This window comes from Erpetoichthys calabaricus, chromosome 1 (assembly GCF_900747795.2).
Source record: "Erpetoichthys calabaricus chromosome 1, fErpCal1.3, whole genome shotgun sequence".
Lineage (NCBI taxonomy): Eukaryota > Metazoa > Chordata > Cladistia > Polypteriformes > Polypteridae > Erpetoichthys > Erpetoichthys calabaricus.
Window position 1 is genome coordinate 156,432,074 of NC_041394.2, and position 10,551 is coordinate 156,442,624.

The 10,551-nt window shown below is 35.5% G+C and overlaps 1 protein-coding gene across 1 annotated transcript in view; it reads right to left on the reverse strand.

Annotated features, from left to right (window-relative positions):
- atp6v1e1b (ATPase H+ transporting V1 subunit E1b) overlaps positions 1 to 8,576 on the reverse strand; it is a 46,344-nt gene extending 37,768 nt beyond the window's left edge. Inside the window, exons 1-3 of the mRNA XM_028807818.2 lie at positions 8,318 to 8,576; positions 2,562 to 2,627; positions 39 to 148 (exon numbers count right to left, since the gene is read on the reverse strand). Coding sequence (XP_028663651.1) covers positions 39 to 148; positions 2,562 to 2,627; positions 8,318 to 8,350 — 209 coding nt within the window. The 5' untranslated portion in view covers positions 8,351 to 8,576. The remainder of the gene's footprint in view (positions 1 to 38; positions 149 to 2,561; positions 2,628 to 8,317) is intronic.
- Between the last annotated feature and the right edge of the window lie 1,975 nt (positions 8,577 to 10,551).

The window sequence follows — 10,551 nt, forward strand, 5'->3', positions numbered from 1 at the left end:
AGGTCAGGAAAAAATGCAAACATATGAAAAATACTTACATTTTTTTTTGCTGCTCAATTTGCTTCTCCTTTTTCTCATAGTACTCCATAATCTTTAACCTCTGTGTTTGTACAAGACGTCCTTTCTCAATATTAAATTCTTCTTCTGCCTGTGGATTATCAAAACATAAAATACATATTCAAGGTATCCTTTAACACAATTAAAAGCAGACAAATATATGAATGGAATAAGAATCCAGATAAATTATACTAAGAAAGCGGAACTGTAAAAAGAAGGCAGAATAACAGCCATCAAGGTCATAAATAAATAAAAGAAAGAGCAAAACCAATAGTTAAGCATGTTCATGGAACATCTTAACCTTTTATGGTCACTAACAATTATTATTCAAGAATAGGTGCATAAATAAACACATGGTAATAAAAAAATACCCTTGCAAAAGAATTTTGATCAGCAATTCCAGGGACAATGGCTTTTTTTTGATAAAGTGACTTGCCTAAATATTTCTTTTCTAAATTATATACACTTATAAATTAAAAGTGGAAAGTCAAAGGAATTTTTAAATTCAATCAAACAAAACTAAACTCTAACATTCAAAATGCAGAGCTGTGAAAGGCAAATATTTTAGAGAGATTTAATTAACTAATTTGGCACTTACAGACCTTCAGATGGATACTGGAGTGATTGAATCATTCAAAAACAAATCATTAAAGGAATAGTACACCCAAAAATGGCAAAAAATTTTTAAAGTGTTACTTAACCCTATATTGTTTATTGGGATGGCCGAGAAAAACTAACACAACAGGATTAATCATATTTTTCTAATGGTTGTTTTGATATTGTTCTAGCTGGGTAACAATTGAAGCACACAATCAAAAATTTTGTGATCTTTGATCTCCATGATAATGTGAGATTTAATGTTTTTCTCTACCAACATTACAAAAGATGTAGGGTAACAAAGTAGCAGACCGAAAAATTATACATTTCAAGTTCAGCATTCCTTTAAAAGGGAAACCATTTAAAATGTTTGAATATGTTCACACACTGGACATAGATAAAAATAGCAAAATATAATCACAATTGGAAATTTGCCAAATTATGGAGAAAATCTAAATAGATTTTAGAGTAATGTGCAGGAAAAAAAAATGTGTTAACTGTATATTTGGAGCAGTATATGCATTTATGGTTTTTGCAACCATGGAAGAACGCTTGTAAAACACACACACACACACACACACACACACACACACACACACACACACACACACACACACACACACACACACATCAGTTCTGAATCTTCAGGACACTTCAGAATTGCATGGGCACTGTATTCCTGAATACCCTTGCCTATACAAAACTGTAAAATGCAGAGATCTGCCCTTATAATTAATTACTGCATAACATGCACTTAACATAAAAACCAACTGTTATGGCTGCAACTTTCTTTGCCAGGATCATGCAGGGAAATCTTCAACAATGCTTACTACCAACAAAGACAGAAAACAACTTCTTATGTAATTACAGTAGGATATACCTATAAAAACACAAAAACCATTAACAAAACTATCTCAATGTAACAAATAAGGCAGCCTTTTCTGTTAACCTACTTGATTAGCAACAAGTATGTGCTTGCTACCAAGATGCGCTGGGCTGCTGTGAAACTCTTTATTCCAATAATATGTTTCCCATTTTTACCGCTGCAGATCATAACATATAATGTAATATTCTAAAACCTGCTTAATGCAATTCAGAGTCACAGCAAGCATGACCCCATTTACTTCTTGTTTATGTAGTAGTAATAGTAGGAGGTATAACTTTAATATGTACTTTGAAGCACAGAGAAAGCCATTGTTTGTTATACATACTTGCACCTTCTTAATCCAGGGTAGACATTGAAAAATGATAAACTCAAGATATGCAGGTAGCTCCCCCATTTAAAATACTAATATAAATGATATTTTTCAGCTTACAGAAGCTTAACTTTAGCCTTTCAAATACAAATAAGTTTTGAAAAAGAATGAGACAAACGCAGCATTAACTTTGTTAAACTGTAATTTAAAACCTACTTCTCAGGAACAAATGTTAACTATCTTAATATAAAGATCAAGTGTCTGCCTGGTTGCTATGCCTCTGTAATTCCAACAGATGGCAAATCACAAATATTTTGCAGTTACGCATTATTATACAATGTTTGTCATGTACTGTCTGTTCGAAAAACAAATGCAATGCTTATTATAACATGCATTACAAAATATATTCCAATAGATGGTGCAAAGCAAATGTTATCACGGAGGTCTATATTGATTTCAATCTGTCTTAGACAGGTTAACACAGACAGATTGTAAAGGAAAGGTCACAGTATCCATATAAATACAAAGAACTGTTAGAAATAAAAGTCTGCCTCTTAGATAAAAGTGATTTGTCACTAAAAGTCTAGCATTTTATTACTATAGATTTTCAATTGCCTAATTACTTTGGTAAACACTTTCTGTACCTAAGTGTAATTTTAAAACAAATCATTCCACGAATGGACTTGGAAGTAATACTGCACCTCACCTTACCTTTGCATCAATTTCTTCTGCCTTCTCATTTGCCTCCTGCTCAATGAAGGCCATCATATGCTTGATCTACAAATACAGAGAAAGCAAGATGTTATTTGTGTAACAGGTATGTGAGATGAACAAAAACCAAACAAAAAATGTTTACATTAATTTTTGCAAAAACTGACCCACTTCCTTTGGATTCCACTTAAGTTTTATATATATATATATATATATATATATATATATATATATATATATATATATATATATATCTTATGATTTTCATTTAAAAGTTGCCATGTTCAAACTAGCTGCTTGCTCTTTATAGAAATGTGATTGGACAATCAAGCAAGCAGTACTACACAGCTATGCTTATTCGTACAGTAGTCAAATATGTGACATTTGGTGACAATATATAATAAAAGAGGTCAACCTATAAAGGATCATATTATGTAGTATCATTGCTGCAACTTAAAGTTGGTTAACATTATTAGTAGGAAAGCAAGAACACTCTATCGCCATAAAAACTTATAGCCAGGAATGGGAGATATGGCTAAAACTGTTATCATGACAAAATTTTTGATGATATACAAGTATTTTTTTGGCTATAGACTTTGTTAATTCCCGAAGGCAAATCATCTTTTTGCACGAACTTTGGTGTCAGCCATGGTACGGCAACCCTGGAGTAATTTTCAGGTTAAGGGCCTTGCTAATAGGCCCAAAGCAGTGTTGCCCTTCTGGCAATAATTTATATTATATTAGAAAAAATCCCCCCCCCCCCCCCAATGAAAATACAATGCAAGAGGAGGCACAGAAAATTAAAACATCACATCAGTACTTCAGTTTTATTTTAATGAGATGCATTATAAACATATGAACATGTTTATATTTCTATTTGAAATACACAGTTGACATGTTCTGTTGTGAAACCTACTTATAAGTTATTAATAAAAATGTGAACCTCAATTTAACTGGATTTAGAATTTATGTATATATGATTACATTATCTTGTTTCACTTTTTAAACACTCACCTTTTCTAGATGGTTCATTGCGATAGAATGTAAATATGCTTGCCTACTTATCATCTAGAATGCTAGAACACTTAGACTTCACCTTCACTTGTGGTTTGAGAGCAGCTGCTTAGCTCTTACTTAAATAAAAGGCTGTAACACATCTATGCCTAACTTTATCACTGTGACAAATGTATTAACCACCCAGAGAGGACAAGAAATTCTGCCAGTTGGTTCTACCTGTATGCAAATCTAAACTGAAGTACTGGTGTAAAACTGTCAATGGTAATCAAAAGAAAATGACACACCTACTTCTGGTCATCTTCAAATTTAAGAGAATAAAAGTCCCAGACTTTTGGCTCCTTTACAGCCAGAATGTTATATTTTCCTGTGCAAATTGTTGCTGGTTTCACACAGCAAAATGAATTTAACAAAATTTGACAACTAGAGGTGCAATTAAATGAGAGATTAAAATAATTAGAGTCTTTAAATTTTATTTTGAGTTGCTGCCTAAATCTGAAGCATTATTTCTAAGGTACATATCACTGTTTGTAGTGGCATTTGGAGCACTGCAGCCAGTGTTAATGAAAACCCCAGAAAATTCCAGAAGCACTCCAAATTCCAGATTTAAACAAAACAAAAAACATAAAACAACAATGCAAAGGCACTAAAAAAGTGTTTTTAATCTATTAAAAGAAAATGAGGTAATCAAGTTATACAACAGTTTTTTCCCCATTATCACTTAGGAAACATGCTGGCATTTACTTCCACTCCCATGTAGCCTCTACACTGAAGATCATTAAAAAATTTAACAAGGTCGACCATTGCATCATTGTTATTGAAGTATTTTATTATGTTACACAATTGTCTATTATAGTCCAGTGGCCCTTAGAATCATGAAGATCTTTGGCATTCTGGTCCTGAACTATATGATTCCTCTTGTGGTAGACCACCTGGACCCACGGCAGTCTGCCTAAAACAGAGAGGATAGTGAAGGATACAATTATCTATCTGCTCCACAAGGCTTATTCGTGTCTGGACAATGTTGGCAGCACTGTGAAAATTAGGATTTGATTTCGACATTGCTTTCAGGGCCATCCAGCCATCCCTGTTAAGGGGCAAGTTCAGAGATATGCAGGTGGAGGAGGCTATGGTGTCCTGAATAATGGACTATACGTCAGGTAGACCACAATTTGAAACTGTGTTCCTAATATGGATGTGAATAACACTGGAGCACTGCAAAGAACAGTAGTGTCTCCTTTTCGCTTCACCTCAGACTATAAATATAATTTCAGGTCATGTTGCATAAATTCCTCTGGAGTGTATAGATGTAGGGGTTGAAACAAAGTATAGGAGTTAGGTGAAGAACTTTGTTTCTTTGTGCTGAAAAAAAAAAAACAAACACTATCTGCAACTTAAAAATTAGCAAAACCAAGGAAATGGTGATAGAGGCTATTTGGTGCAATGAAAGTCAATGTCCAGTCCCTATTCAGGGATAATGGTAATACACTCCTAGAAATACTTAAGCATCCACATCAATGACTGATTTGACTGATCTCATAACACAGAGGAACTGTAAAAGAAAGGGCACAGCAGGCTCTTTTTTTTGTCTGCTTTAATATGGGTACTGACACCCATCACATCTCTGAAGGCCTGAGCGATTTTATAATCTTTAGTGTGTTCTTCTGGTAACATCACTTCAAGAGAAGCCCACTGAATCAAACTAATTAAAAGGGCAGACTCAATTATGGAATGTGTTCAGGACGTTGTGGGAATAGCAGGAAAGGAGAGAATGAAAACAAAACCAAGTGCCATTATGAACATTGATGGACATCCTCTCTCTGACACACTAACATGGAGTATGTTCAGCCAATTGATTAATTAATCAGCAGAAATATGTCACGAAATGCTATTGGGGCTCATTTACACCATTCAAAATGACTGCATAATGCCTCACTGTGACTGCTATGTCAGAAGTTTTCTTTCTTATTAATTTTCCTCCTTTTTCATCATTCTGGAGAAATACATATTAAAAATAGTGCTTCTGCAAAAAGTCAAATTTCACCCTGGGGACAAATAAAGTTCTATCTATCCATTCCCAAGCTCTGGCTTTTGAATTTTTATTTTACTTATTTAACTAGCTCTACTGGCTGGAAAAACTGATTCATAATTCTTCAAACAGCAGAATATATTTTCACAATAAAACTTTACAGTAATCTCATATGCAAATATTAAAAAAAAAACTGAACACAAGAATACATTTGTCACAAATTAAGGGTCTAAATTCAGTTGTTTTGTTTTCAAGTGAAGTTGTGGTTGATTGTCTACAAAGTGATCCATGTCAGAATTCAGCTGACCTTGGACAACTACAGTCTGGGGTTTCTTTAATTTAAATAAAAAAATAAATAACTGTATATATTGCATGATGTTTCCCTGTTTATGATTCAACACTATGCACTGTGTTTATGTTACATATCTTTCAGTAATTGAACTGAACTATATACTTTTACCCTTTCATGTAACCTTTACCAGAGCATTTGGTGCAATAAATACTAGCCTTTGCAAAGATTAATTTACTTTTACATTTTCCTGTGTTGTTGAAACATAAAATAACACTGTTTATATATAAATACTGCACACTGAGTTTCATCTTTGTTTAAACAGACAATAACTGCATTCCCAGCCCCTCAGCAACTAGAACATTCCTGCTTCTTCTGGGCAGCGACTCTGGTTTCTCTGACTCAAACCCCCTATATCCAGTGCACAAACTGGAAAATGTTTACAGTGAAACTACAGAAACTAAACATGCAATGAAGTTACTGTCAGAGGAATAAATATGTGGCATTTTGGAAATCTTCATCATGTGTATCACCATCCACCAACCTAAATTTCTTATAAAAGAAATATATACACACACACACAGACATATAATCACATACTGTAGAATAATATAAAATGTTTATTCACAGTCTGTATGCACAGTAACATAATTGAACACTTTATGATGAAGTGAAATAATTACAATTATACAAAAATTGAATGGCTTGGAAGCATAGGAAAGGTGCTATATAAATAAAATTCATTAAAATAATAATAATAATAATATAAGATCGCTCAATCACCAGCTATTCAGTTTTTAAATATCCAAGAATAAAGACTTGGGAAGAGAGCATCCAAGGCCAATTTAGTAACGAAAGTGCTCAAAGTGAAAATCTTTTGCTACAATGAGGTGAGAAGAACAGCTGAGAAGTCCAGGAGAAATGTATGGGACAAGAAAGGAGTATCAATAGAGCGGGACGAGTAGAGCGAGTCAGTAGCAAAGAACCTGAATAAAGAGATGGGGGACAGTAGCAAAACATATTGAGAAAAGTAATACTAATAGTAACACTATAGATCAGCAGGCTTTTTCGATTGCCATCTATAAATTAGCCAGGTGGAGTATGAATGTGTGCCCACGTTCTCTGCAGAATGCTGACAACTTATCCATAGTTGTTAACAGAAGCATTTAGAACAAAAATGGCAACATAGGCATTGGTAGCCAAAGCCACAGCATAATGGTTTGGAATGTAAAATACAGACAAATGTATGAACTTTAAATGGAGTATGCTTGTGATTAGGGTTTTGTGGGAGAAACGGTGGTATTTGTATAAACTGTGCAGCAGGACAAAAGAGAGGATGGGAGGTCAAACTAAGATGGTAATGGCATCTAGGTAAAATTATGCAAAACACAACACCGTGTAGAGACAGGCTTTGAATGAGGAAGACAAGGTCATTACTTTATTTTCTCATTTGGAAATGCTTTTAAAGTCCTGTCTATAAAATACCCTTATATATTTACCACATTTAGCCATACAACCCAAATTAAAAACAAGCAGACAATAATGAGTACAATTATACATAAACAACACATGTATTCATTTATTTAATTACGTTCACGCATAATGTGCACATATAGCGTGTCACAGCTCCAAAGTCTGGAGTTCAAAACGCAGGCCCAGTACTGCCTGTATGGAGTTTCCATGTTCGCTCCATTTTTGTCTGCTTTTCATACTTTTTTTTCTTTTTCTTCTTAAACTCACCCCGAAATATATTCAATATAGGAACGACAGTCGCCTCTTTCCTCAATATAAAACTAGTCATGCAGCTACACAGAAAAGAAAGGGCAAAAAGGACATTCACCCAGAAAAGGTAGGGCTGCTTCATGGGCTGAAAAAACTCTCAAACGAAGCAACCATCGTTGTTACATTCGAGTGTTTGTATTGCTTTTTTTCTGTTATTTATTCCCATAGTGATGCAACAATACATTCATTTATTAAACTTTAGAATACAGTACTATTTATAGGTGGCGATCGATTAAATTCACATACTGCAAGATACAGGAAATCATAGCGTACATGTTCCCGTTTCCACTGCAGTTGCTAAACCCTTTTGAGGAACTAACGATAAGAGGGACGTTTGGGAGTCTGTCCGTCCCGATCCGTTACTCGCTGGGAATTCGATTACTGAGGGCATTCGAATGTATCTAGACATTAGCTTACAATCATAACACCACGGCCAAAACAGACAGGGGCAACAGACTAAAAGGCATCACGGTTTCCCAAAAGGCTATTACATCAAGCCGATACTGAGGCTGAATTTTCAAGCAATTTTCGAATGCAGAATCGATTGCATTAGGTCAGCAATGGCAAGTCGAATATAAAGGGGCTGCACAAAACACATTACTATGTTGAAGAGAAAAAAAAAAAGAATAAATTGTACTGTACCTGTTTCTGCACATCTGCATCGCTGAGAGCCATGGCTTCGGCACAAGAGACAACAAAACCCTGCGGTTTAAAAGGCAAAACGAAATTTAGAGTGCTTTAAAGGTGTTGGGCTATTAGAGTGAAAACTCTGCCTCTCCAGCAACAGACTCGAAGATTATACGTTTTCCGCAGTACCAAGTGCTAGTTAAAATGCCTCAGACTTAATCAGCTGACTGTCACTGCTGCAAACCGGATCCGACCCCCTCACCAAGATCAATGACGTCAAGTAATGGCCGCAGATATAACTTCCGGAGCGTAACGGTGGGCTGGTTTGATCAGTCCGCCCGACTGTGTGTTGTTCGCAACATTAGGTGTTTGAGTACATGGTTAGTTTATTTTACTAATACCTCCGTAAGGATTAGTGCATGAATAGTTACGTTTTCAATTATGTTCCTTGAACAGCTACATTTTGGTTTTATCTTGCGCTTGTATTTCTTTTAAAATTTGCACAATTTTGGTTGAACGTGTGTAACGATTTTATTGTGAACTGGTTTCTCGATGGATTTCCGTGAGCAGAACTTAATTCCTTCAGTGAGACTTAGTGTGAGGATTCTTGTGTTCAGTTCTGCGAGGACAGAATTCAATGAGAAACGGGTTAGTTTTGAGAAATCCGATGTTGAATCAATCCAGTTTGAAAACGAACGAATTAACTTGTGAAATTAACCAACAATTTGCTGGGACTGTTTTTTCATTGTTGTATTAATTCCTTACATAACCTATTACGTATTTCAGGTCCTCTACTATATTCCCTGTACACCCATGGCTGAATAGCTAGGAAGAGGTTTAACATATCATTGTGAAATTTGCAGATGATACACTGGTGGGTCTTATTTCCAGTGGCGGTGAGACTAAATATAGAGTCGGGAATTGGAGTCGTGGCCTGTCCATCTATTTAGTCAAGACCAAAGATATAATAGTGGACTTCAGAAAGTAAGAAGGCATACACTCACCTTTTACCCTCAATGAGGGAAGTGCACTGCCCTCATTTGCAAAGCCTTGTAGAAGATACTGTGTTATACTCAACAAATCACTGGGGCTGATGTTCCTAACCTAGAAGACATGCAGTATTTGTTAGGCAGTGTCTAAGGAAAGCCAGGAAAATCATCAGTGGAGTCATGAACTGTCATGAACAGTATTCATGAGTGGAGTAGAGCCTTCAACTAAAAACAATGGCAAATGAAAAGCCCTAAAGCCAATTTTAGAATAAAGTGAAACTGAACCATTGCTTGAATTGAGCGATAGGGTCGATGACGTGAATTGTTTATTAGACGTTGACATGGACAGTGAAACTGACACCTGTTTGGTAGATTTCAGTCTACCAAGTTTCAGTGATGTTCATTTTTGGTGTGGTCTTCTATTACTGTTGACAATCCTATACCTCCTTGTTGTCTATTTACAAGCAGTCCCTATCTAAAGATGTCTGTTGATAATGATTATCTGGACTATTTATGATCTGTCTATGATAGTCTGGTAGAGAAAATAGTTGTTGAAACAAATCACTATGCTGATTTCTTTTGGACAAATCACAGTAGACCATTTACTTGTTGCAGTTGTTGGTAGCCTGTTGCTGCAGATGACATGTGGGCGTTTTTCAGTCTCATGATACTGCAGGGCTTTGTGGATGAACGAGTCCAGAGATGGTACTGGTCTACAAACTGTTGTTGCCCACACCCATTTTCAGTGAAGTTATGAATAAGTGTAATTTTTCACTCATTATGAAATACCTACATTTTACTAATAATGATAACTACGATGAAGCCAGTCACCCAGCACCTAAAATGTACAAACTATGGAATGTGTATCCAGATAAGATATTTATACAATTTAGCTAAGCAAGCAAGCTTGATGGACTTGAATTATCTCCTGTCATTTGTCAAATTTCTCATGTTCATGGTCGTACAGTACCAAAAAGCAGGATTTGTACCCACAACCTCAGGGTTTGAAGTCCAATGCCTTAACCATTGCATCACACTGCCTGGTCTGCTGCTGTAGACCTTGTACACAAGTTTTTCACTTACCTGTACATTCATGTGATGTGACAATAAAGTGACAGACCTGACATTCCCATGCCTGCTTAATCCACTTAAGGGTCGTGCTAACCAGAGCACATCCTGGAACACCTACACCTGAGCACTATTTAAAGTTCTCTAATTCACATGTCCTGAAGTGTTTTGCATTAATTGATAACACTAAAC